Genomic DNA, 27845 nt, shown 5'->3' with positions numbered 1-27845 from the left:
GGGGAAGCCGAGGGGGCTGCTGGCCGGGCTGAGCTGGGCGGCTGGGGGACCTCGGGGCCCAGGTTCTCTGAGGACCAACTCGAAGCATGGCTCTTAAATAGGGAACGCGGACAATTTCATTTTCTGAACATCCTCTCCACTTCTACTTCCTTTTTTTTGTTTTCATTTATGCATTCTCCTTATTGTGTAAGAAGATGTCATCAATCTAAAATACTACGCTGGCAATGGAAGCTTTATTTCCCAATAAACTTCCGATATGTCCATCCCAATGGATACTTATCAATCAAAGAGAAACGTCTTTGTCCTAAAGACTGGAGTGATGTAGGCATGTAGGCACTCATACATACACCTGCTCACATATATGTTTTCATATATGAACATTGCTCTTTGTGTTAGAAAGAAACTTTGGCCTTGATCGTGGACTAGGTTTTTACCCTCTTTACTTCATACAGAGACAGGCTCCTTCACTCCTATGGGTTTTTGTATCGTGCTAGGTTCTGACCAGACCATGTACGGTAAATAAGCTCTTTAGAACCAGGACTGGGTTTTAATTACTGTTGTATTCACATTAGAGGCTTGTGGTGGTAAGTGAATGAGTTTCTTGCATGTTTCTCTTCATTCTAGAAATAATTGATGCAGGTCCATGCAGTTATGCTTCACTGGGGCCTCAGGGTCAAGACTAATAATACAGACACTATCCTCCTGCCATTTTGTAACCCGTCTACAGTGCTCCTCAGGCTGTGCCAGTGTCCCCAGCAGGAAGCCCGGTTCTGGTCTGGGACATGTAGCTGTGAAGATTCTAATCCCAGATCATTTTATTTTCTCAGCAACCCCTCACGCGCAAGGTTGTTATCACCTCTACTAACATGTTCCTCTGGAGTGACTGAGTGTCCTCAACCCAGCCTCTCCTGGACTCACTCCCTGAGGGCAGGCTCACCTTGTCCTGAGGACATTAGAATTCCCCTGCTGTGGAGGCACTGGTTTCTTTGTTAGCAAACGAGTTAATGCCCCTCATTCCTTCCCTCCACCCCTGGACTGTTTTTGTGAGGGACCCTAGCTCTCAGCGCTGACCTCCTCTCTCCTGAGCAGGTATCAAAGTGTCAACAGCTCTCAGATGCCAAGGGCAAAAGTTTGTTTCCTCTAAGGAGGGGAGTGACCCAACTGTAATCATTTCACCTTTGGTAAGCAAATACTTTTATTTTGCCACCATAGCTTTTATTGTTCAATCTTTTACTTCAATCATTGAACACTAGTTAGACTCAAAACTTCTGAGCTGGGCTCAGGGGACTCACTGATGATGTCTCTCAGTGGAATCTTTCAGCACAGAAACTAGCGATTCTCAGGTGTTCATTCAGTCTAGGTATTTCTGTTTAGTTTCTTAGTCTGTTCCTCCCTCTCATGCTCAGAATGAAGGGGGTGAGGCCGAGGCTGTTATGTCAGAGAGAAATGTCTTTTTTCCTTTATTTATTCGTGATCTTTCATTTTAAATTAAATGAAGATAACAACAAAAAGAATTCTAATAACTTAGTTTCTACACAGTGGTGACATAGTCTGTCTTCCTCCTCCTGCGTCGTGTTCTACATCATCCTGAGGTTAATACAAAGGGAAGTTAAAGAAAGGCCAAGGGGCTGCCCCATTTTTCTCTATCATTTTCAAAACATCAGTTGTGTTGTTTCCCATTTCAACTTTCCTAGAAAGCAAAACATGACAGTTCTGCATGGGCAAAAACAAACAAACAAACAAACAAACAAAAACCTCACAAAGGTTAAGTCCAAATGTCACGAAAGTGAAAGAAGTGACCTTTCTGCTGACAAAATGTAAGTGAGCACGATTCGGTGCAGCAGAACCGGGGACTGGGAGCTCTGGCAGAGAGAACGAAGGCCACCCTGAGTTCCCCCAAGTCAGCAAAAGAGCTGTGTCAGCCAGAGGCTCAGAGAAGACCAACTCCTGGATCCATGGACGGCCCTCAGCTCTGCAAGACCAGCACCTGATTTTGCTTTCACTTAATCCACATATGATCAGCTCTGAGGAGAGACGACAGGGGTCGCATCAACCAGCTCACAAGAGACTGGCAAGCAGACCCCACCTGCTAACCCCGTGTGGAAGGATCAGGATCGCAGATATTTGCCTCGCCCGAGCACGCTACCCCGTTAAGAAAGCCACTCACTCAATGGCAGTATTGCCCCGAGAAAGGGAATTGGATGGTCCTAAAAGATTCTGCTCTTCATCTGCATAATAATAAGGATGATGATGTTTTATGATGATAACACCGGGGTCGATTGGGTGCTAACTATTCTAAGATCTTTGAAATTATGAATTCAGTCTCCTCAATGGACCCATTGGGATCGCAGTCATTTATACAACGGTTTAGAGAGAATATAAATCTGGAGGAATAAATTATCCTGATGGGACGAAAGATCCAAGGTCAAAACCGTAAGGAGAATTGAGATAATGACTTGTCTGGAAGCACCTCTTAAGGGAATGAAGGATAGAAATGGACATTGGAATTCAGAACCAGGAAAGGCTAGGGCATGAAATCAGTATGGCAGGGAGGGTGAGGTGATCAAGGATTCCAAATTCCACTTCAGATGCCAAAGGGTTGTCATCTATGTTTTGGACGGCAACAGGGGCTGTGGTATGAGTCACCTAAATGGACTGACTTGACATTCTAAGGACAAGTTGACAAAATCCCTTTTAAATAGTCATAAGGCAGAAGAGGAGTGTGCGGAGCCCGACGGTCTGTAAAGTGAAGCCCCTGGGATCGGCAGAGTAAGGACCCTTGGCGGTTTTTCCGTAGAAGGTTTGAGGTGCCTTTTCATTGGTTAAAAAATGACTACTCTTGAAAGTTTAGAAGCCAAAGTCACCCTCACTCCAGCCCCAGTCCGAGGAGCAGGAGATGGAATGGAAACTGAGGAGCCACCTAAAGCTGTTGAAGTTACCTCTGGAATCCAGCCCGTGAAGCATCACATCCTTCAGAACCCACGAAAGAAAGCAGTTCCAGGAGACAGCCCAGGAGTTCTTCAGCTAGGGAAGATCCTCGCTGAAAAGGCAGTGGAAGTCGAAGCCGTAAGAATATTAGTTCCCAAAGCTGCTATAACCCATGATATCCCCAACAAAAATGCAAAGGTTAAGTCTCTGGGACATCACAGAGGAGAATTCCTTGGTCAGTCGGAGGGAGTTGGAGAACCCAGAAAGGAACTGTCAGAGGTAAAGAATGTACTGGAGAAGCTCAAGAACTCTGAAAGAAGGTTATTACAGGACAAAGAAGGTCTTTCAAACCAGCTCAGAGTACAGACAGAGGTCAATCGTGAGTTAAAAAAGCTGCTAGTGGCTTCTGTTGGGGATGATCTTCAGTATCACTTTGAACGTCTAGCCCGTGAGAAAAATCAGCTTATTTTAGAAAACGAAGCCCTAGGTCAAAACACAGCTCAACTTTCTGAACAATTAGAACGTATGTCAATACAGTGTGATCTATGGCGAAGTAAATTCCTTGCGAGCAGGGTTATGGCAGATGAATTAACCAACTCCAGGGCAGGCTTACAGCGTCAAAACCGTGATGCACAGAGTGCCATTCAAGATCTCCTGAGTGAACGGGAACAGTTTCGTCAGGAAATGATAGCTACCCAGAAACTCTTGGAGGAGCTCTTAGTCTCTTTGCAGTGGGGAAGAGAGCAAACCTACTACCCAAGTACACAGCCTCACACCACGGCAGAACTAGCGTTAACAAATCACAAGTTGGCAAAAGCGGTCAATGCTCATCTTCTGGGAAATGTCGGTGCTAACGGCCAAAAAAAGGTTCCATCGCCAGTTGAATTCTGCAGCACCCCAGCAGAAAAAATGGCTGAAACGGTTCTACGCATTTTAGATCCAGTTACCTGTACTGAAAGCTCACCTGACAACCCATTTTCTGAGTCTTCACCAACCACCTTACTTGCTACAAAGAAAAATATTGGACGATTTCATCCCTATACTAGATATGAAAATATAACTTTCAATTGCTGCAACCACTGCCAGGGAGAACTTATTGTCCTTTAACATTCAGTGTGTCGGAGGCACGCCACAGGCACTTGCTTCTCTGGGAGCTGGAGTTCTTACAATGGTAGAAGTAATATCACTTTCTATTTAAGTAATCTATATCCCCAAAGATGTTTTATGTACTGGACCACAGATTACCCTTTCTTAATAAGTATCTCAGGGTAAGAAAAGAAGGAAACTGTGTAGCTATATTTAAAGGAGATGATAACTTTGCAGGCACTGTATGATGCTTTTCCTAAAGGACTCTGAAAGAAAAAGATTCCGCCTCTATTTTAAGCCCTAAGTTATATCTTGCTGTGTATTTAATACGAGCAGACTTAACTTTTGGCACTCTTAATGCAAGGTGGGTCATATGCGGCCACACCACTCATTTACTGTTGTCTCTGGTTATTTTCTGGTTTTTTGTTTTGTTTTTTTACACCACAGCAGTACAATCGAATAGATGCAACAGGGCTTGTATGGCCTGCAGAGCTTAAAATATTTCCTATCAGGTCCTTTACAGAAAGTTTTCTGGCCCCTACTCTCAAGGAATAATAGCCAGGGGGATGGGTGGAGGGAGTGTCCATTCCCTTTTTGGTGATTTTTTTGGGGCTACAAAGGAGGCTCATGGAAATACTATGGGTGAAGGGACTAATATTTTAAAACCAAATGCTACATGTTAGGAAAATTAAAAGTATTTTACCAGCATATTAGCAAGTGTTTCAGCAAAACATATTATGTTGGTTTTGTGTGGGGAATGCCATAGTTTGAATGGGTGCAACTTGACATATATAAAGAAAACAGATTCCACTGAGCTCATTTTGACAAATGCAACACAGTAGGAATATCCAATTTGATATAAAATGTGGTAGAGAAAGTGGAATCTTTCTGGAACATTGTACAAAATGAAAAATGAAATCCATCAATTAATTAATAATTGTTTATGATGCACCATCATAAAACACCCTTTTTATAGGTCTTTAAAAATATCCACAATATGTTTCCACCAGATTACACCATAGTAGGTGCAGAACTGTCTATCAAAAGAGAAATCTTCTGAAGACAAATCTGGTCAAATAACATATTTTAATGTCAACTTAATGGTTTTTTTGTCTGACTCATCAGAGTTATACTTTGAAATGGCAATAAATTTCTCTACATTCAAAAAAAAAAAAGTCATAAGGCAGTAGATTTTTCTGCCAGTTGAGACAGAAGTTTGCATCTGGCACTGGAGTAGCCCCCCCCTCCCTTCCAATACCCTGCAGGCTGCTGTGATGTCATCGCCACCCCTGCTGGGGACACTGCTATTGGCCACGTCCACACAGGAGAAGTCTGTGCTCCCAATGTCCACTTGAATCTTCTCAGGGTCCGGAACTGAAGGATCTGGAGAGCCTGGACTCAATGCTGCCCTTTGGTGTTGTTCCACCCCCTGAGGACATGTCACCGATCCCACGGACCCTTTTACATTTCTCTTCTCCTTCCATGTTCCCCAGTGGCTGCAGACTTTCGACACCTTTATGTTTTCAGATGTGCAGCTGTGGTTTTTTGAAGAAACGAGCCTCTTGCTCCTGTAATCAGAACGTAGTCATGCCCAAACACAGGCCCAGATGAGCACCTGGGTGTAGATGTGTGGGCAGGGTTCCCCGAGTTTTGTGTTTCTGTGCTGGACTGGGCATGTGGGGGCCTTGACCTCCGCAGCCCAGCAATCAGCCGGCAGAGGGTGGAGCTATGGCCCGATGCGCACTCTGACTGCTGAAGCTGGAGAACGTTGGCTGCTTCCGCTGCTGCTGCAAGTGATCTTGCCAAGCCCATCAGTGGGCACCTGGCAACAGGCCCTGCCTCCTCCGTGTCCCCTGTCAGGTTGGCCAGAAGTGCCTGGGGATGGAAAGTTGGCAGGTGGGGACTCAATCCCCTGGCCAGCGCCTCTGGCCCTGCAGCTAAGTTCTCCAAAACTTTTGAATAATTAATATTTTGAATATTTGAGTCCTTTAAGTCCTTTAAGTCGTAGCTTAAAGGGACAATTTCAGGAAGAAGTCCAATTTCTGCATGCATCCCAAACCCTTCCCCCAGTTTTGGTCGCTGTCCCAGTAGCACATGGCCACCAGGGGGCGGCCTTCCCTGAAAGGAGCTTCATTCGCCCACCCTTCAAGGGGATCCCGCTTTCTGTTTCCTTTTAGCCTTAGTTGCTATTACATCACATTCAATGGAAATGAAAAGAAAGTCTCTCTTGCAGGTGTTTCTGCAAAACCTAGACGTTTCATTTGGTTTTTGCTTTCTACTTGTGATGTGCTGCTCTTAAGGGAAACTTTAAGCTGGGACCGCAACGGAACAGAAACAGGCTGACAGGTCAAGGGAGTGAGCGACCACGGTGTGTGGGAACTTCCGTCTGGGACAGGGAGGAAACCCATAGGGCAGGGGAAAGTGTCCTGGAATGCTGGGGGAGGGGCAGGTGCCAGAATATTAAAGAAACATCATGTTCTTCTGAACTTCCAGCTAGATGTTTATTCTCGACGCTCAGATATTAACACAAGCCACCGTTTCATCACTGAATATAAATACGACACTTTTTCGAAATGAGGAATGAATCAGTCAGCCATCTCTAGAATTCACGATAGAATTCTGGTTTTTTAGGCTGCCTCCTTTGAAGGTCAGTTAGTGCAAGGTAGGACAGGAAAGCTTGCTAAGAATTGTGTAGAAAGAGACAAACACTATTCTCATATATAGCTGTCTGAAGAAAACTAGGAAAATACAGGCCATGTTTTTAGTCATTACTCTCAGGAAGATGCAATGCTCGGTGCCTTTCATGTGCATGACTTCATGCATAATATTCTACTATCATAAGGTTTTTTTTAATGTTTATTTATTTTTGAGAGAGAAAGAGAGACAGAGTGTGAACAGGGGAGGGGAAGAGAGAGAGAGGGAGACACAGAATCCGAAGCAGGTTCCAGGCTCTAATCTGTCAGCACAGAGCCCAACGTGAGGCTCGAACTCACACACCGCGAGATCATGACCTGAGCTGAAGTCAGACTCTTAACCAACTGAGCCACCCAGGCGCCCCCATAATATTCCACTATAATTACTCCTGAATTATATACGACGCTCTTGTGCTCTATGGATTTTCCTTCTTCGTGTTGTATTTTCAGCTGATTTTAACTAAATTTTTCTTTGCCTTAAGTATTAACAAAGAGAATGCCTGACCCAGCTTCCCACTTTCATTTTAAGAAAATCTGTCTATCTTTATGTCCAAAATAATTTTGCTATTTTGGGATCCACCAATGATTGTAGTAGTTACAAAATTAGGGAAAATTACCGGTGAGTAACATAAGAGAATTCTTATCATATCAAACTCTCCTAGAAAATGAAACATGGCAGAAAACTGCTGCAGTAAACCAATGTCACAGTGATCAAAGTTAAGTAACTGAATTCATAAAGCCAATAATTCCAGGAAACATTATTGTGTCAGTGGTAACAGATGTTTTGATGAAGGGTTGAATTAGTTATCTATTCCTGCCTAGTGAATTCTTAAAGATGAATAGCTTGCTGATATACAAGGTAGTAATAACTAAGGATAAACTATTGAAAGTAATTAAGTAAATCATGAATCAAAATAAATGCAATATTAAACACATTAACATGCCAGTGCATCCATTTCATGAAATCACCCAGAGGAAACCATATGGCATAAAAGGCAGAACGACGCACAGAAAAACTACCTCACAACATTTTCCAGATCCCACGCTGTCTTCTCCACTTCAGAGGCACTAACTTCTCTTATTAAGGCTTTCATCCACTCCGGTGTGGTTTCTGCTTATTAATTCCACCAAACCAGCTCTCACGAAGGTCACCGACGGTATCTATTTTTCTGACATAGCAGGCAATTAAATCCACATCGTCCATGAATCCACTGACACTCTTCTAAGCACAATGAATTTCCTCAAATACGCTCCTCACCATTCTCTCTTGTTATCCTTCTACTGAATGGTCAGTATACTTGTGTATCCTTTGTGTCTCTTCTCTTTCCTCCCTTGAATGGTTGAGGATCCTTAGAATCCAGTTTATGTCTTTTTCTCACACTACACTGACTCCCCCCATGTCCACCTCTGTTTCTGGCTTCCCATTGTCACATATGGACCGCTAGGCATGGCGTTACTTGTAAAATGCAAGCTCACTTGTCCTCTAACAATGGTAATTTGCACTCCAATGTCTCCCAGTCAACTGTAGAGATGGACAGCTTTTATTTTTTATTTCTTGACATACTTCGTTCTAGCACCAGGTGAGAGAATTCACTTATTTGCCTTCTTCATTATAACATTAAGTATGATTATTGTTTTTATTATTTTTAATGTTTATTTATTTATTTTGAGAGAGAGAGAAAGCATGAGCAGGGGAGGGGCACAGAGAGAGGGAGACAAAGGATCCCAAGCAGGCTCCATGCTTCCAGCCCAGAGCCCGACACGGGGTTTCATCTCACAAACCGTGAGATCATGACCTGAGCCCAAATCAAGAGTCAGATGTTTAACTGACTGAGCGACCCAGGTGCTCCTGGTTATTGTTTTTAGATCTATCCCTAGAAAAATGAAAGATAAAGACATTAGAAACTGTATCTGTGGGACGCCTTGGTGGCTCAGTCCGTTAAGCGTCCGACTTTGGCTCAGGTCATGATCTCACGGTTTGCAAATTTGAGCCCCACGTCGGGCTCTGTGCTGACAGCTGGGAGCCTGGAGCCTGCTTCGGATTCCGTATCTCCTCTCTCTGCCCCTCCCAGACTTGTGCTCTGTCTCTGTCTCTCCAAAATAAATAAATGTTAAAAAAATTAAAAAAAAAAAAAAAGAAACTGTATTTGTGAGGTCCTATATCCTCGGGGCAACGTACAACTTGTCTTTCAGGAAGTCAGTTGTTACTTCGGATGTTAATATAATATAATAAGTAAATGCATTTTGCCATCCATTTTTTTTAATGTTTATTTTTTTTTGAAGGAGAGAGAGACAGAGTGTGAGTGGAGGAGGGGAGAGAGAGAGAGAGAGACACAGATTCTGAAGCAGGCTCCAGGCTCCCAGCTATCAGCACAGAGCCCGACACGGGACTCAAACTCACAAACCGCGAGATCATGACCTGAGCCAAAGTTGGACACTCAACCGACTGAGCCACCCAGGCACCCTTTGCCATCCATTTTTAAATCAAGTTACAAAATTAGGCCTGGATTTCTTTTTAAACACACTTCCTATAGTAAAATTGAATAAACAAAAAACAAACACTAAATTGACAAAATATAAACAATACATTTTATTATATTATCACAATGTAAATGTGCACATATTATATGAAAAAATTTGATCTTACAAATAGTTAAATAAATAAATATATAAATAGACAAATAGACATCAGCATGGTCATTGATAAGTGGCTAGTGCTTGTAGAGTTGACATGATGTCATTTAATACTCCTGAAAACATTGGACAAATTGATTCCATTCATGTTGCAGCAGAATAGAGAAATGAGAGTCTTTGACATGGCAGGACAGGTGGAAAGTGTGGTGTGATGAGTCAGTGAGAATCATTTCCATGTTGAACAGGTCTCATTTCTCGCTCCTTAATCTTTTCTGCAAGGCTATTGATGAATAATACAAGGATCTCATGATTTCTGCTCTGAAGATCTCCCAGGCACAAGGGCTGTATTTCTTCTCTTGCAGGTAGAGGGAGAGTCTTTGGAAGTAGTTCCTCAGGATGGAGTCCTCGTTCGTGAGGGGAGCCTCTCCCTCCCCCACCTCCTGCACGACACAGGCTTCCAGGCGGGTCAGCTGCCGATCAAGTCCCGTGCAGAATTCCTCCAGGAGGGTGGTGTTCCAAGCAGCAGACGAGGACGCCTCTGTGCAGAAGAAGTGGAAGATCTTCTGGTTCGTCGCGTGCACCACAGAGAGGGCTTGGGCCTTGTGGGACTGCTCTCCACCAAACACGTCCTGGGGGAAGGCGAAGTCATTTCTGTCCTTCTGGCAGGAGCTGGCAGGGAGTCTCCTCATTTGTCCCAGGAGCGTCAAGGCCCTCCTGTTCAGCAGGCCGTGGGTCTGAGGCAGGTCACAGCCCAGAGAGCAGATGGAGTTGCAGCCCAGCGCCACCAGGGCCACCAAGAAGGAAGAGGGCAGCGCCATTGGGGATCTTGCAGATGCTGTTGGCCTGGCTGGGGTGGGCGACTCTGTGACCCGTGGCTCTAGGTTCTCTGAACATCTTCCCTTGTGCGTGTGGCTTAAGTAGGGAACATAGCAGTTTTCACTTTCTGAACGTTGTCCTTACTTTCTACTTCTGTTTTTGCTTTCCTTTATGCACCTTCTACTTGGGTTTAGAGCATGGGTTCCACAACCTTTTTTTTTTCATTATTACCTCTTGCCTCCAGAGTTTTTGTACATATTTATCTAATTGAACCTTCTGAGAAAATTTAATAACACAGATACACATTATGTGTAATTACTGTATATTTAACTGTACTTTATACATAAAAAATCATAAAAAAGGAAATATAAAGTTTACTCTATTTATCCAATGCAGGGTTAAGAATTACTAAAAATTTTTAAAAGTTAAAATTTAAAGCCATTGATGCTTAAGTATGGACCTAAATTTGATTTTTTTTAATGTTTGCTTATTTATCTATTTACATTTTTAATATGAAATTTATTGTCAAATTGGTTTCCATACAACACCCAGTGCTCATCCCAATTGGTGCCCTCCTCGATACCCATCACCCACCCTTCCCTCCCTCCCACCCCCCATCAACCCACAGTTTATTCTCAGTTTTTAAGAGTCTCTTATGGTTTGCCTCCCTCCCTCTCTAACTTTTTTTTTCCCCTTCCCCTCCCCCATGGTCTTCTGTTAAGTTTCTCATGATCCACATAAGAGTGAAAACACATGATATCTGTCTTTCTCTGTATGACTTATTTCACTTAGCATAACACTCTCCAGTTCCATCCACGTTGCTACAAATGACCAGATTTCATTCTTTCTCATTGCCAAGTAGTATTCCATTGTGTATATAAACCAAAACTTTATCCATTCATCAGTTGATGGACATTTAGGCTCTTTCCATAATCTGGCTATTGTTGAAAGTGCTGCTATAAACATTGGGGTACAAGTGCCCTTATGCATCAGTACTCCTGTATCCCTTGGGTAAATTCCTGGCAGTGCTATTGCTGGGTCATAGGGTAGATCTATTTTTAATTTTTTGAGGAACCTCCACACTGTTTTCCAGAGTGGCTGCACCAGTTTGCATTCCCACCAACAGTGTAAGAGGGTTCCCGTTTCTCCACATCTTCGCCAGCATCTATAGGCTCCTGGTTTGTTCATTTTAGCCACTCTGCTGGCGTGAGGTGATATCTCAGTGTGGTTTTGATTTGTATTTCCCTGATGAGGAGCGACACTGAGCATCTTTTCATGTGCCTGTTGGCCATCAGGATGTCTTCCTTAGAGAAGTGTCTATTCATGTTTCTGCCCATTTCTTCACTGGATTATTTGTTTTTTGGGTGTGGAGTTTGGTGAGTTCGTTATAGATTTTGGATACTAGCCCTTTGTCCGATATGTCATTTGCAAAAATCTTTTCCCATTCCGTTGGTTGCCTTTTAGTTTTGTTGATTGTTTCCTTTGCAGTGCTGAAGCTTTTTCTCTTCCTGAGGTCCCAATAGTTCATTTTTGCTCTTAATTCCCTTTCCTCTGGGGATGTGTCAAGTAAGAAGTTGCTGTGGCTGAGGTCAGAGAGGTTTTTTCCCTGCTTTCTCCTCTAGGGTTTTGATAGTTTCCTGTCTCACATTCAGGTCTTTCATCCATTTTGAGCTTATTTTTGTGAATGGTGTAAGAAAGTGGTCTAGTTTCAACCTTCTGCATGTTGCTGTCCAGTTCTCCCAGCACCATTTGTTAAAGATGCTGTCTTTTTTCCATTGGATGTTCTTTCCTGCTTTGTCAAAGATTAGCTGGCCATACATTTGTGGGTCCAATTCTGGAGTCTCTATTCTATTCCAGACCTAAATTTAATTTGTGACTTATAACTTATTTACTTATATAGATTTTATATAAAGTACATAAGTAAATTAAAATTTCTATAAAGACATACCTATTTCAATGTACTTAAATATTTAAAATCATTCCAAATTGCTAAAAGCAACAAAAAATTTTAATTATTCACTTAAATTATTCCCTGATTTATTTTCAGTGTACTGAATTTTAATGTTGCCTCATGACAAAGTAATTTTTTTCAGTTTATTTATTTATTTGGGAGAGCACAAGCAGAAGAGGGGCAGAGAGATGGAGAGACAGAATCCAAAGCAGGCTCCACGCCATCAGCACAGAGCCCGACATGGGACTCAAACTCATAAACCGTGAGATCATGACCTAAGCCGAGATGAAGAGTCAGACGCTTCACCGACTGAGCCACCCAGGCGCCCTGACAAAATAATTTTTAACTTAACCTGCTGCTACATACTCTTGAAGATATTGTCACAATATTTTTCTGTTTCCCACTAGATAATTGCTGATATGTTGAATGAGTTTTGTAGAATTAAATCATAAAATATAATATATTTGTATTTAATTCCCAAAGCCCACATCACATCGAGGCTCAGACAAAAGCAACATGCAGAAGACAGCCAATAGCAGCTCACAAGTGAGCAAAGGCCACCTCTCCCAGAATGACTTTGAGATCCAAGAAACAATGGAGAGAAACTCTTCCAATCACAGAGACGGGTTAGCCCCAGGTTGTCACACTGATCTTGCAGATGTTTTGTGTATATTCCACAAATCCGATGTCCGTGCTTCTCGTATGATACCCAAAAAAATCCAATGAGAGAAAATAAATATTAAGGAATAATGTTTTGTTAGACTGGTCCAATGTTGAGCTTTGGAGTGCCACAGACCACTGCAATATTTCAGGCTGGTTCACAACCCTAGGAACTTACTGTTATATCCTTGGAAGCAATTGTAACAACTATTCCACCTGGTGTGGCAATGCTGATAATGGGGGAGACTATTCATATACAGAACCGGGGAGTATGTGAAGTCTCGATATCTTGCACTCAATTTTGCTGTGAAGCTAACGGCTCTTGGGGGCTCAGTTGGTTCAGCTCAGGTCATGATCTCACGATTCATGAGGTCAAGCCCCACATCAGACTCTCTGCTGTCAGCACAGAGCCTGCTTCAGATCCTCTGTCCCCAGTCTCTCTCTGCCCCTCCCCTACGTGCTCACTCTCTCTCTCTCAAAAAAAAAAAAAAAAAAAAAAAAGAGAACACTTGTGTTTTTTCAAAACTATATCCAAGGTAAGGAAATTGGATTATTATGTTATTGGAGTCAGTTCTTTCCAGGAAAGAGCCATTTTTCTCTGTAGAAAAGACTCCTGCCTGGGAACAGACTTCTGTAGACCACAAGCCAGGCCTCCAGACTTGGTCATTGTCTTTGTCCATCTTGGCCAGTAGGTGGCACTCTTCCTTTGTAAATATTTTAACAGACCCTTGACTAAAATGATCCTGCTTTCTCTTTCCTTTTTCCCTACAGCTAGTTACATCATTGCAGGAGGAACATTCCCTCATGGCCAAAAATAGTCATGAGAAGAAAAAGAAGAGAACAAGAACTCTCCTATGAGAGTTTCCAAAAACCTAGAACTTTCACACAACTCTTGATTTCAGTTAGTGACTTTTGCACTTGGCCGGAAACCACAGCCGAAAAGGAAGCAGCTGTGTGAATGGGCAGGGCAGGTTCAGGAGGAGAGACTGAGGAGAGCAGAGCTCGCTGGGGGTTTCTACACTGGGGCAGAAGGAAACACTGTGAGATGCAGGTGAAGAATGAGATCTGGGGAAGCGGGAGGAAAGGGGAACGTGCTAGTGTCAGAATACATAGTGCACGTGTATATACATAGTATCTATGTGTACATAGTATATTAGTATGTATATAATTACATTGATGAGCCACTTGTTCCCAATTCTGTTTTTTTAGACTCTCAGCATTTTGCAGTCAGTTACAGAGAGAGGGCTAGGAGAAGTTACTTATGCTCTTATAGACCTCTATGAATAAATAAGAACATGATGGTAAGCCTTTATTCAGTGGAAAATACTCTGCTAAGTGCTTCTAAATGTTCTAACGTGACCACCCTGCTAAGGGACACAGGAAAGTTAGAGGGGCTTGCAGTTGTGTCTTTCCTGTCCCCCGAGTGGAAGAGGAGAGAGGGCTGGACTTCCCTTCCCCCGGTGGGGGCGGGGGGAGGCTCTAGGAAAATCATTTCCCTGGAGAGCAGGCCTTTGTTGAGGGGAACAGAAGACCGAGAGGATTCCCAGCCAGTGATTTCTCTTTCCTTTCCTCTGCTGGAAGCCCCAGGAGTTTGTTTTCTTATCTTCACAGTGAGAACCTGGTGAAGGTTTCTCCCGAAGGTAACACTCACAAAAGCGTGTGGCCCCCAAAGACAGGATATCTTACAGTTTTTCGATCTCAAGCTCATCCATATGGACCTGCCAGTAATCCTTCCATTTCAGCTTCAGTGTTTCTACCAATACGAGCTTCAGCTGTGCTTTAAACTCTTGCATTTCTGCTCCCAGTCATCCAGGGTCTCTGTCTGGATCTAGGAAGAGTTGTTGCTTTTCAGTTTGTTTGGCACTTGTGTTGTAGTTGATGGAAGGTCAAGGCTGACAACCAGCCCAGCTGATTACATGTTGGATGGGAACCAGAACGTCCGCCAATACATGAATACGTATGTCACATCGTTAGAGGTAAGTGTCTCCCAAGGAAAGAGGCCCCGAGAGATAATCACTGAAGAAGAACATTGGAGCACACTTTTGAACAATTTAACTCGATACATTCTAAGACAAAAGCAGAAATAAAGTCAGTGAAATGACTAAATACCTGGGAATGTGACTTCATGTATTAAAGAGAATCATTTTGGGGTCTCCTTCCTTCCTCCTTACTAATTGTTACGAATTTGAATATGCAGACAACGATCACGTGATTTGCACTCAGGCATCTTTCTAGAGACACAATCACTCCATTGCTTCTCTTGAGACTGAGATGAAGTCCCCGGATGGAACTTTTGTCCTCTAGTGAAAGGTTCTTGCTGGGGTGTCCGGGTGTGTGCGTTTAAGGCAGGTGTCCCGGGTTCCGGCTGTCCCTGGAGCCCCGTGCAGTTTGTCCAGCAGGATCGGGTTCCAGGCAGCAGATGGCAATTTGTGAGGACCTTTGAAGGTCTGCCGGAGCAGCTCCTGGGGATAGAGGTGGCCTGGGCCTCCTGCAACCGGCAGCCACCCACCCTCTCCCTGGGGGAGATGCCCCTCAGTCAGGAGAACTGGGACATCCTCCTGATCTGTGTCAGAAGCAGTAGGTCTTCCTGTGAAGCCGCCCTTGGCCGGGAGGCAGGTCAGAGCCCAGAAAGGAGATGCGGCCACAGGGATCCAGCAGGAGGCCCTCAGAGGGGGTGCGCGCTGGGCACCTGAGGGGTCTGGTGGCCTGGGTGACGAGCAAGGGGGGGCGTCTTGGGCCCTAGTTCCTCTCAAGTTCTTTCTCACATGTCTTTTAATACAAAACCGTTTCCATTTTCTGAATGTTCCTATATACGTTTTATTCTTCTTAAGTTTTTTTCCTTTCTTTATGTAAGCCTTAGATTAGAGTAGATTAGATTAGATAACATTAACCCTATGAATTACTCATTTCACTATTTCATTGAAGTTTAATTTGCCCCAGTACTTCAAATGTTTCAGCGTAAAGGGATCCAAAGCTTTCAAATGACGGAAATCTTTTGTGTTACGATCAAAAGTAGGTAGGTGTTGTTCTCCTTGCTCAGGACATACTTTTACCTCCAATCCTGAGCTCTGTTGTTGTGATTTTTATTTTTTGCGCATCAGTCAAGATGCCTGGTCCCTTTGGGTCAGCGTGCCCATAGCCCTGTGTGTGACACCTGGCTCCCCTCGCTCACTCTCTCTTTCTCTGTTAACTGGCCGCCAGGAGTCAGCTCATCATACTTCCAGCTTTGAGCAAAATTTTATTGGAGGGTGGCTGCTTTTGTCCCCCAAATAATCAACTGTCCGTGACCCAAGCTTGTTTCTGTGACCAATTCCTTCTCTTTCTGTCAGGTGCTCAAGAGTCAGATTTTTCCATAGCTTCCAGAGGACACAAACGTTATGCACTTCATGTGTGTAGGGGGCACTGGTGTGGGTAAACTATCTTTTTTTTTTTTTTTTTGTAACCTTAAATAGCAACAGGAATTGTATTTTGCTAAATATTGATTTCTATGTGGAGTTCAGTCTATTAACCTGTGGAGTCCTTCTCATGCTCTCAGTTTCTGAGGCCGCAAGGGACTCAGTGTTGATTTTCCTGCTGCTGGAGGCTTGCACTGAAGTAACTAATAAGGCTTCCTGGGTTAGTGAGTCAGTTCTTTTCTCCTGAGCTATTTGGTTCATCGTGATCCATCTCACAGAGAAGATGTGGGGCAGGGAGGCCACATACTAGAGAAACTAACCCCTTTCTTTACTAGCTTGGAGTTTTTTAAATTGTATATGTTCTTTTTAATTTAGTAATTTTATAGGCACGGGTGGACTTCTCTTCTGAATTCCTTTCTACTTCATCTTGAGGTCAGTACCAAAAGAGGGAAGCAAGAATGAAAACGGGAAGGGCCCCTACCATTATTTCCCGTCAGTTTTGATAGAGCATCTTTTTCTTTCTCCACTCAGCTTTCCTAGAAAGCTGTCACGGCGTTGGGATGCACCGAGGCACCAGGAAATCAAAGGCAAATCTGACCGTGACGGCCGTGGAAACACTAGGGTGGCTCCCAGGTGAGGGGAAGCCAGCGGGAGCCCTTGGCTTCTGCTACCACCTTCCACCTGCTCACTGTGGTGCCTGCTTGCGAATTCCACCCAGCCCTCGCTAAGGTCAGTTCCATCTGCTTCCCCACATACTGGATGGTTTCCGTCCACAGAACAGCTTCCTGACCTTCCGCATAGTACGCATCAAAATGATAATAGATTATCATGGTAGGGAATGAAAGGTGCCATGCTTTAAAATAAACACAACATTAAGCATATGAACATGATTTGCCAATACATCCAATCCATGTATCTATCCAGAGACACACATAGTGCAAAAAGGAGAACTCTGCAGAAAAAAAAAAAAAAATTCACGTAATTCCCAGTTCCCATTCTATTCTCCTGTTGCATTTCAGCAGGCACATCTCTCACAACTATTTGCTCCTTCTACCTGAACTTCTCTTCTCTTATTCACTCATTCCCTCCCACCCTCCAATATGGTTTCTGTGAGTTCTTCCAAATCAGCTCTCAGCAAAGCTTCAGTGCCCCCTTCATCCCAGTGCGGTGGGCATTTTGCATCCACATTTTACAATGATGCAATTCTTTGAAGCCATTTCAGTCCTTGAAATAGACTTTTACTGATATTCTCTCTTACCCTATTACCTCATGGCCATTCTGTCTCTGTTTCTGTTGTGGCTCTTTTCTCCCTTTACCATCTGAAGTTTTGAGGAATTGATCTGAAGTTCTTTGCTCATGCTCTCCTCTTCCCGTGTGACCGCTTCTGTTTTAAGGCTTTCAGTTAATGGCGTTGCTTGTAAATTGCAGACTCAATATCCATTTTCCAAAGAATATTCGCACTTGGAAGTCCACCAGTCAATTATAGGAGATATCTACGGCTTTTGTTTCTGTTTCCTGGCATGCTTTCCTGCAGATTCTGCTGAGAGAACTCCATTTTCCCCCTTATCCTCATTATACCGTTTAATATAACTGATATAAATTCAGTGTGATTATTGTCTTTAGGTTGCTTTCTCCACAAAACTCACGGGTGCAAAAGCAGAACTGGATTTGTTATGTCCACCCCTATCCTGACAGCCGCATACAGACTGGCTTAGAGAAAGTCGATTTTTAATGTATAACGTGAATAATGTAATGAGTAAGTGAATTGCACAATCCATTCTTTCATCAGAGTTGTTTCTTTTTTAAATGATAAACAAAGACAAGAATTTTTCTATAGAAAATATTTAATAAAGAAAATAAGTTGAATAAATATAAAGAATATATTTTTTCTCTTAACCACAAAGTGAAAGTACATCATTATTATTCAAATATGATTTAAATCTTATAAATAGTTAAGTAAATAAATAAATTGTGAAATAGATCAGCAAGGTCATTGGAAAGTGACTAGTGCTTGTAGAGTTGACATGATGTACTTAATACTCCTGAAAATATTGACAGATTGATGCCATTCATGTCACAGCAGAATGGAGAAATGAGAGTCTTTGACATGGCAGAACACGTGGGAAGTGTGTATTATTAGTCAGTGAGAATCATTTCCATGTTGAACAGGTCCCGTTTCTCGCTCCTTAATCTTTTCTGCAAGGCTGTTGATGAATAATACAAGGATCTCATGATTTCTGCTCTGACGATCTCCCAGGCACAAGGGCTGTATTTCTTCTCTTGCAGGTAGAGGGAGAGTCTTTGGAAGTAGTTCCTCAGGATGGAGTCCTCGTTCGTGAGGGGAGCCTCTCCCTCCCCCACCTCCTGCACGACACAGGCTTCCAGGCGGGTCAGCTGCCGATCAAGTCCCGTGCAGAATTCCTCCAGGAGGGTGGTGTTCCAAGCAGCAGACGAGGACGCCTCTGTGCAGAAGAAGTGGAAGATCTTCTGGTTCGTCGCGTGCACCACAGAGAGGGCTTGGGCCTTGTGGGACTGCTCTCCACCAAACACGTCCTGGGGGAAGGCGAAGTCATTTCTGTCCTTCTGGCAGGAGCTGGCAGGGAGTCTCCTCATTTGTCCCAGGAGCGTCAAGGCCCTCCTGTTCAGCAGGCCGTGGGTCTGAGGCAGGTCACAGCCCAGAGAGCAGACGGAGTTGCAGCCCAGCGCCACCAGGGCCACCAAGAAGGAAGAGGGCAGCGCCATTGGGGATCTTGCAGATGCTGTTGGCCTGGCTGGGGTGGGCGACTCTGTGACCCGTGGCTCTAGGTTCTCTGAATATCTTCCCTTGTGCGCACCTCCTAAATGGGAACACATGAATACCATTTTCTGAATCTCCTCTTACTTCCTACTTTTGTTTTCTGGTTTTCATTTTACATTCTCCAAATGGGTTTAGAGCAGTGCTTCTCAACCGTTTTATTTAATTATTGCCCCCTTTCCCCTGACCCCTGAGCCCTTTTAGATTTTTTTTGCTAATTGAACCCCTCATGAAATTTTAATGACACAGTTATACTCTATATCTATTTACGTACTCTCTCTCTCTCTATCCTTTATACATAGAAAAAGAGAGTGCCAAACTTCTTTTTTTATCCAAGGCAGGGTTAAAATTGATAAAAATTTTAAGCTAAAAGTAAATTTAAAGTTATTACCATTTTATTTATCTCTATAGCTAAGTTTGCAGAGCAAATTTTAACATATTTACGTGTATAAATAGTAATGTATTAAGTTACATATTCAAATTAAAAATTATACAAAGACATAATAATAATATACATGTAATGATATACTTAAAACGATTTTCAGAACTTCTAAAAACAATTGAAAAATTACAGTATTGTCTTAACATGTATTTTTAGGTCTTAACTTTTAATTTTGCTTCATATCAAAAAACAATTTTTAATTTCACTAGCAGCTAGATATTCATCAAGATATTCTCCACATCGATTTCTTTTCAGCAATTGACATAATTATAAATGAGTTGAATAACTTTAGTAGAATTAAATGATCAAATAGAAACTACTCGCATTTAGTTTTAGAGCCCAGTTCACGCTAAGGCTCCAACGTAAGCACCGTGGCGTCTTCTAACCAAGGGAAGCCCACCTCTCACAACAGAGCTTTGAAATCTAGCAAATGATGGAGGGAGAGTCCTCTGGTGATCCATCTACTGGACGTAAGTTTTATTGCTCTTAACATGCATACATTTTGTATAACGTCCATGAACTCAACATCAATACTTCACATAAGATACCCAAGAAACACCGAGAAGATACAAGGTGATGAGATTATAAATCCTAAGGAATAAGATTTGGTTGAATAGGGTTGATTTGAAGAGGAACGAACCATTGTAATACGTAAGATTTGTTCACTCCCCAAGAGCTAATTTTTGCACCGTTTGTAATGATATGGCCTACGAAAATAGGCAAGTAAGAAAACGTATTCGCAGGTGCCTGGGTGGCTCAGTTGGTTAAGCGTCTGACTCTTGGTTTCAGCGCAGGTCATGATCTCACATTTTGTGAGTTTGAGCCCCTCGTCGGGCTCTGCGCTGACAGTGCAGAGCCTGCTTGGGACTCTCTCTTTCTCCCTGTCTCTCTATTCCTCTCCGCTTGTGCTCCCTCTCTCTCTCAAAAGAGATAATCTTAAAAAACATACATATTCAATTTGAATTTTCTTTTATATTTGCATTTAATTTCAAATTTCCCAGAGGACTTTCAGAAGTCCCAAACCAGATCTATTCTTAAAAGAAAAGAAAAGAAAAGAAAAGAAAAGAAAAGAAAAGAAAGTTGTTTGTCCTAAATTCAGAAGTTTGTAAATATTGATTATTATCATGTGAAGAACTTTCTCTTTGCTCCCATCCTTAACTCTTTGGATTTTGCATAGGAAGTTACCTGGCCTAAGCCCTCCATAGACCAACTCTTTAAATGGAAGCTGTGTACCCATCTTGGACACACCAGCTCTTAGTCACGGACTCTGTTACATTCACTCTGTTGTCCTCAGCACCGGGCCCTGAATACTGGCTCAGTAAGTCACTTTTACTGCAGGCGTCTCACTGATTTTCTCCTCCTACCAGAAGGCATTCGTGAATGACCATGCTAGTTTGCTTCATCAGGGCCATAGGTGCTGAGGAAGATTGTAGAGACAATGGCTGAAATTTCTGCTCTAGTCTCCTGCTACCCACGTGGCCTACTGAGATTATTGCTGAAGCCACTGGGATTTTATTTGCTTTCCTGCACACAGGGCTCTGGGACTCAGGCTGCTAAAACAGCACTATTTTCAGCCTTTGCCCAGCACGAGGAAGAACCCCCAGGTGTGGCCTCATCTCAAATCGCCCCTCAACGTGGTCATCACAGAAAGCTAACCAGCCTGGCGTCCTGCACAGCACAACACATCGAAACTCCAACTCTCCCGGACCCCAGAGCTCACAGTCACCTGACCGTTGATCCCCGGACTTGGTGGTCCGAAGCGCCAACGATCAAGCCTTCACCCTGAGCTTCTCTGGAGACAACTCAGAAAGAACGTGAACCATTAGCTGCAGGCTCCTATCTCCGTCTATTTCTGTGGGAGAGTAGGCTCCGTTTCAGTTTGATATGTAGAATTCGGGGAGGGCAGGGTGGGTAATAATCAGAGCTTCCCTTCCCGTCAGAAAGCAAGGCTTTGGCTTCCTAATTCTAGGCGCCCTGTCCTTGCCTGCCAACCTGCCTCCTCACTCTTGTCACTCGGCACGGCTGTGTTCTATCTTCTAAATGGCGGGCATGGAGCCTTTAAGGAGCCGCTATGGTCAGACTGTTTGGATGTTATCTGTTGAAGTCCTAACTCCAAAGTGATGGTATTAGGTGGTGGGGCCTTTGGAAGGTAGTGCGAGAACAAGAGTATAGCCCTCATGATGGAATTGGGGCCTTTATAAGAGACACCCCACTCTTGGATTTCCAGCCTGTAGAGCTGTGACCAATAAATTACTGCTTTTTTAAAAATTTTTTTTAATATTTGTATTTTGAGAGAGAAAGAGACACAGACAGGGGTGAGTGGGAGAGAGACTGAGAGAGAGGGAGACACAGAATCTGAAGCAGTCTCCAGGCTCTGAGCTGTCAGCGCAGAGCCCGACGCGGGGCTCAAACTCACAAACCACGAGATCACGACCTGAGCCAAAGTCGGACGCCCAACTGGCTCAGCCACCCAAGCGCCCCAATAAATTACTGCTTTTTACAAGCTACCCAGGGTATGCTATTTTTTTAAGGCAGCCCAAACAGATTGAGCCCTGACCTGCTCTGTTTTCTCCTTAGAATACCTCCCTCCAGGGGTCTGTAAAATACTTAAGGGGAGACACATCATCTTAGCCGGCTGTTTTTCTAGGCACCCAGTCTGGCCCACATCATTTCCAGAGCACAATCAATATTCATGAGGAAAACAAGCATGGTAATTAAGGGAGAAAGAATATTACCAACAGAGGCTACAGAGATATGAATCTTGTGATTTGCAAGGACAATAGATCTGAAGATCCTATATGAATTCCTCACGGTCCTACAGGGAACTTATAATGGAATAGCCTGTGAGGCATTTAAAAACAAAACAATACAAGAAGAAGAAGAAGAAGAAGAAGAAGAAGAAGAAGAAAAGAATGAAAGAAATAACAGAAAGAAAGAAAGAAAGAAAGAAAGAAAGAAAGAAAGAAAGAGAAATAAACATTTCTGTGTGTGGAAATTTCCTTCAAGTTTGTATTTTCAGTATTTAGAATATTAAGACAAGAATCACGGGCCTGGTCATCAATAGAAGACCCACTCTCCTCTTTTATTTCAGGGAGCCTCAAGTACCCGCAAGGAGCTACCTCATCATACTTTGCTAACCTCCCTCACATAATGATAACTGAATTTTACAAAGTGTTCCAAGACCTCATCTCCACCCTTATGGCCACTTTCCAACATCGGCCTCTGGCAATCGATTGCAATGCTTCTTTCAGTGGATCAATGACGCTGTCAAGTCCAAAGAGTGACATCCATTGGACTGAATCTCCCCCCGGTTTAAACTGTGGAGTCAGACTTTGGGTCAGTCGTTTTGAGCTTTTCAAGAAAAAGTGTGCTGCCAACATACTGGCTATTGTTCCCCTTGAGAAAAGCATCAGTACTGGGGCGCCTTAGTGGCTCAGTCGGTTAAGCGGCTGACTTCGGCTCAGGGCATGATCTCACAGTCCGTGAGTTCGAGCCCCGCATCAGGCTCTGTGCTGACAGCTCGGAGCCTGGAGCCTGTTTTAGATTCTGTGTCTCCTTGTCTCTGACCCTCCCCCATTCATGCTCTGTCTCTCTCTGTCTCAAAAATAAGTAAACGTAAAGAAAAAAAAAAAGCATCAGTACAAATAATGTAACAGTGAAAACTCACTTTCACTGAACTCCTCTCTTCCACAGTCACCAGAGTAGAGTCTGTTTCCCAGTGGACGCACTTGATATTGACACTTAGGCAGCCCATGAGAATACATTCGGACCAGACAAATGGTGGTGGAAGTGATACTGTCCTGTGGGGTCTAGCCTTGACCCTTGAAAACCTCCCATGTGATCTTCCGTATTGTTTCCCTTTACAACTAACTGGAATAGACTCAAGCATCTCACACCCATTTGGAGTCCTGTGCTGAGTATGGTCAAGTCACAGAATGGAAGGGCCTCGTGTCCTTGAGTCACTGTTTGAAGATGAGCCAACCAGAAGAGACATCTGAGCTGGAACTCCTGCACGGTTCTCTTCTAGTTTTCTATAGATCTGGTACAACAGCTGGCATTCACTTACCGACAAACGTCTTTCAGAAAATACTATCCCCAAACACCTCTCCACTTAAAATTTGGACTTTACATTTTGGAAATCGCAAATACGCCCCGAACCTTGATCAGATTTTAAAATTACATCACAAGATCATTTACTTACGGAAATAGATCATGTTCTTCTCCTAAACATGTCTTCTTTACTTTTTTTTTTTTTTAAGTTCATGATTTTGGAGACCCTAGGTGGCTCAGTGGATGAAGCCTCCCACTCTTGGTCTCAGCTCAGGTCATGGTATCAGACTTGACTTCCAGGTCCCCCTCTGGCTCCGTGTGGGCAGGGCAGAGCTTACCTGAGATTCTCTCTCTCTCCTATTCTCTCTGCCCCTCCCCTGCTCCCGCTGTCTCTGTCTCTCTCAAAATAAATAAATAAACTTAATTTTTTTTTAAGTTCACGGTTTCGGTTTCAGATATTTCTCACCTGCTACCCAGGTAGAGCGACTGTGTGTCTTTTCCTTCATATACTGATGGATGCTTTAGAAGCACTTCTAGGCCACAATTCCCAAACACGGGCCGGGTTGTCTTCTTCCGGGGGCTCCAGGTGTTCCAGGCTGCGATCCAGGCTAGACAGGAGGGTAAGGAGGTGGGCGTCGCCCCTAGCAGCGTGGCTGTGGTCTGTGCTGAAGAGGCTGAGATCTGCTGGAGCATCTGATGGTGGAAACAGGTGGTTTGTGCCTTCTGCACTTGGGCGATACAGCCTCCTTCCCAAGGAAGTCTGAAACAGGAGGTTCTGTCATTCAGGCATGTGTGAGAGGGGCTCCTTTTCAACTGTCTCAAAAGTAGGAGGATGTCCCTGTTTCCTGGGCTCTGGAGCCAAGGCAGGTCTCCAGCAAGGGAGCGGGCAGGGATGCTGCAGAGCGCGGCTAACCACAGATCTGGGCCATTGACGATTTCGGTGGTTCTCCAGGCGGCCGGCAGGTGGCGCTCGGCCGTCCTTTTCGGAAGTGGCTTTAGGGCAAAGAAGCTGTGACTTTGAAACAGAAAGGGGAGCGTCGGGGCAGCTTCTGGGCAGCTTCGGGGGACTCCAGGCTGAGCCCTTCCAAGAGCGCCAGGGCAAAGCGAAGGCTGAGGCGCTCTGGGCGCCAACTGTGTGCTGCTTTTATAGTCCCCGCAAAGCCCTGCTTCTCCCCGCCCTTAGCGCCTGGCGGGCACCTCCTCCGTGCTTCCTCCGCCAGGAACATCCTCCACGGGGAGGGAGGCGTGGACCTTGAGTTTTCTGGGCTCCCTGTGTCCCGAACTCTCCTTTTGCGCCGAGAGTGCAGCCGGGCCATTTTTTCCAACAATCGTTTCCTAAACGACCTGGAGGCTCCGAACCCACGTGAGCGCGTTGAATCGCCCTGTCAGCCTAGGGTAGCGTGTGAGCCTGAGGCCGCGGCCGAGACCGGCTGGGACAGGATTGGGGGGTAAGAGGGAACAGAGGACAGGGCCCGAAGGCAGGAAGATGGGAGGGTGGGAGGAGGGGGCAATGGAGCGATGGAATGAGCGGACAGTGGGACGTTAGCGCGATGGGACGACGGGGTGATCAGGCGTCGGAATCAAGGGACGACGGGACTGTGGGACGGTGCGGCGGTGGGGCGATGGGAACATGGGACGATGGGCGATGGCGATGGGGCTTTGGGACGATGGGGCGATGGAACGATGTGACGATGGGACGATGGGACGATGGGGCGATGGAAAGTTGGGACGATGGGCAATGGGCGATGGGGCTTTGGGACGATGGGACGATGGGGCGATGGAGCGATGGGACTATGGGACGGTGGAGCGATGGACGATGGGACGGTGGAGCGATGGGGCGATGGGACGGTGCGGCGGTGGGGCGATGGGAACATGGGGCGATGGGACGGTGGAGCGATGGGGCGGTGGGGCGATGGGACGGTGCGGCGGTGGGGCGATTGGAACATGGGACGATGGGGCGATGGAAAGTTGGGACGATGGGACGATGGGCAATGGGCGATGGGGCTTTGGGACGATGGGACGAAGGGACGATGGGACGATGGGGCGATGGGACGATGGGACGGTGGAGCGATGGGACGGTGGAGCGATGGGGCGATGGGACGGTTAGGCGGTGGGGCGATGGGAACATGGGACGATGGGGCGATGGGACGGTGGGACGGTGCGGCGGTGGGGCGATGGGAACATGGGACGATGGGGCGATCGGACGATCGGACGATGGGCGATGGCGATGGGGCTTTGGGACGATGGCGCGATGGGAAGATGGAGCGATGGAACGATGTGACGATGGGACGATGGGGCGATGGGACGATGGGGCGATGGAAAGTTGGGACGATGGGCAATGGGCGATGGGGCTTTGGGACGATGGGACGATGGGGCGATGGAGCGATGGGACTATGGGACGGTGGAGCGATGGAACGATGGGACGGTGGAGCGATGGGGCGATGGGACGGTGGGGCGATGGGAACATGGGACGATGGGGCGATGGAAAGTTGGGACGATGGGACGATGGGCGATGGGGCTTTGGGAAGATGGGACGAAGGGACGATGGGACGGTGGGACGGTGGAGCGATGGGGCGATGGGACGATGGGACGGTGGAGCGATGGGGCGATGGGACGGTGGGGCGATGGGAACATGGGACGATGGGGCGATTTGAACATGGGCGATGGGGCTTTGGGACGATGGGGCGATGGAGCAATGGGACGGTGGAGCGATGGGGCGATGGGACGATGGGACGTTGGAGCGATGGGGACGGTGGAGCGAAGGGCGATGGGACGGTGCGGCGGTGGGGCGATGGGAACATGGGACGATGGGGCGATGGGACGGTGCGGCGGTGGGGCGATGGGAACATTGGACGATGGGGCGATTGGGCGATGGGACGGTGGGGCGATGGGACGGTGGGGCGATGGGACGGTGGGGCGTTGGGGCGGTGGGGCGGTGGGACGGTGGGACGATGGGGCGATGGGACGATGGGCGATGGGACGGTGCGGCGGTGGGGCGATGGGAACATGGGACGATGGGACGATCGGACGATGGGCGATGGCGATGGGGCTTTGGGACGATGGGGCGATGGGACGATGGGGCGATGGAACGATGGGACGATGGGGCGATGGGACTATGGGACGATGGGGCGATGGAAAGTTGGGACGATGGGCAATGGGCGATGGGGCTTTGGGGCGATGGGACTATGGGACTGTGGAGCGATGGGACGATGGGACGGTGGAGCGATGGGCGATGGGTAGGTGCGGCGGTGGGGCGATGGGAACATGGGACGATGGGCGATGGGGCGATGGGACGGTGGAGCGATGGGGCGGTGGGGCGATGGGACGGTGCGGCAGTGGGATATGGGAACATGGGACGATGGGGCGATGGAAAGTTGGGATGATTGGCAATGGGCGATGGGGCTTTGGGACGATGGGACGTAGGGAGGATGGAGCGATGGGACGGTGGAGCGATGGGGCGATGGGACGATGGGACGGTGGGGCGATGGGACAGTGGGACGGTGCGGCGGTGGGACGATGGGCGGTGGGGCGATGGCGATGGGGCTTTGGGACGATGGGGCAATGGGACGGTGGGGCGATGGGGCGATGGCGATGGGGCTTTGGGGCGATGGCGATGGGACGATGGGACGGTGCGGCGGTGGGGCGATGGGAACATGGGACGATGGGGCGATCGGACGATCGGACGATGGGCGATGGCGATGGGGCTTTGGGACGATGGGACGATGGGACGATGGAAAGTTGGGACGATGGGCGATGGGGTTTTGGGAGGATGGGACGGTGGGAAGATGTGACGAAGGGACGATGGGGCGATGGAGCCATGGGACGGTGGAGCGATGGGACGGTGCGGCGGTGGGGCGATGGGAACATGGGACGATGGTGCGATGGAAAGTTGGGACGATGGGCGATGGGGCTTTGGGACGATGGGAGGATGGGACGATGGGGCGATGGAGCGATGGGACGATGGGACGGTGGAGCGATGGGGCGATGGGACGGTGGGACGATGGGCGATGGCGATGGGGCTTTGGGACGATGGGGCAATGGGACGATGGGAAGATGGGACGAAGGGACGATGGGATGATGGGGCAATGGAGCGATGGGACGATGGGACGGTAGAGCGATGGGGCGATGGGACCATGGGGCGATGGGACGATGGAAAGTTGGGACGATGGGCAATGGGCGATGGGGCTTTGGGACGATGGGAGGATAGGACGATGGGAAGATGGGACGAAGGGACGATGGGGATATGGGGCGATGGAGCAATGGGACATTGGGATGGTGGAGCGATGGGGCGATGGGACGGCGCGGCGGTGGGGCGATGGGAACATGGGGCGATGGGACGATGGGGCGGTGGGACTATGGGGCGATGCGGCGATGGGACGCGCCTGGACCAAAGCAT

At 46.3% G+C, this 27845-nt stretch overlaps 4 protein-coding genes across 4 annotated transcripts; 1 reads left to right on the top strand and 3 right to left on the bottom strand.

The window, feature by feature from the left end:
* The first annotated feature begins 2725 nt into the window (after window positions 1-2725).
* Window positions 2726-4296, top strand: LOC124501052 (golgin-45-like). The gene has a single exon (XM_047064981.1). It carries the CDS (start codon window positions 2830-2832, stop codon window positions 4033-4035), a length of 1206 nt encoding a protein of 401 aa, XP_046920937.1. The 5' UTR covers window positions 2726-2829; the 3' UTR covers window positions 4036-4296.
* Window positions 4297-9441: 5145 nt separating this feature from the next.
* On the bottom strand, window positions 9442-10240 carry LOC124525727 (interferon alpha-like). The gene has a single exon (XM_047098307.1). The coding sequence runs from the start codon at window positions 10157-10159 to the stop codon at window positions 9590-9592; it is 570 nt and encodes a 189-aa protein (XP_046954263.1). The 5' UTR covers window positions 10160-10240; the 3' UTR covers window positions 9442-9589.
* Window positions 10241-18299: 8059 nt separating this feature from the next.
* Window positions 18300-19016, bottom strand: LOC124524295 (interferon alpha-like). Its single transcript, XM_047096484.1, has one exon. It carries the CDS (start codon window positions 19014-19016, stop codon window positions 18300-18302), a length of 717 nt encoding a protein of 238 aa, XP_046952440.1.
* A 6000-nt stretch (window positions 19017-25016) lies between these two features.
* On the bottom strand, window positions 25017-27845 carry LOC124524292 (proline-rich extensin-like protein EPR1). Its single transcript, XM_047096481.1, has one exon. It carries the CDS (start codon window positions 27843-27845, stop codon window positions 25017-25019), a length of 2829 nt encoding a protein of 942 aa, XP_046952437.1.

The sequence above is a fragment of the Lynx rufus genome, unplaced genomic scaffold (assembly GCF_022079265.1).
Source record: "Lynx rufus isolate CCGP_SWC_20201006 ecotype Redwood Valley unplaced genomic scaffold, mLynRuf1.p SCAF_10, whole genome shotgun sequence".
In the NCBI taxonomy this organism is placed as follows: Eukaryota; Metazoa; Chordata; class Mammalia; order Carnivora; family Felidae; genus Lynx; species Lynx rufus.
The sequence above is the reverse complement of the archived record's forward strand: the minus strand, read 5'-3'. Positions and strand labels throughout refer to the sequence as shown.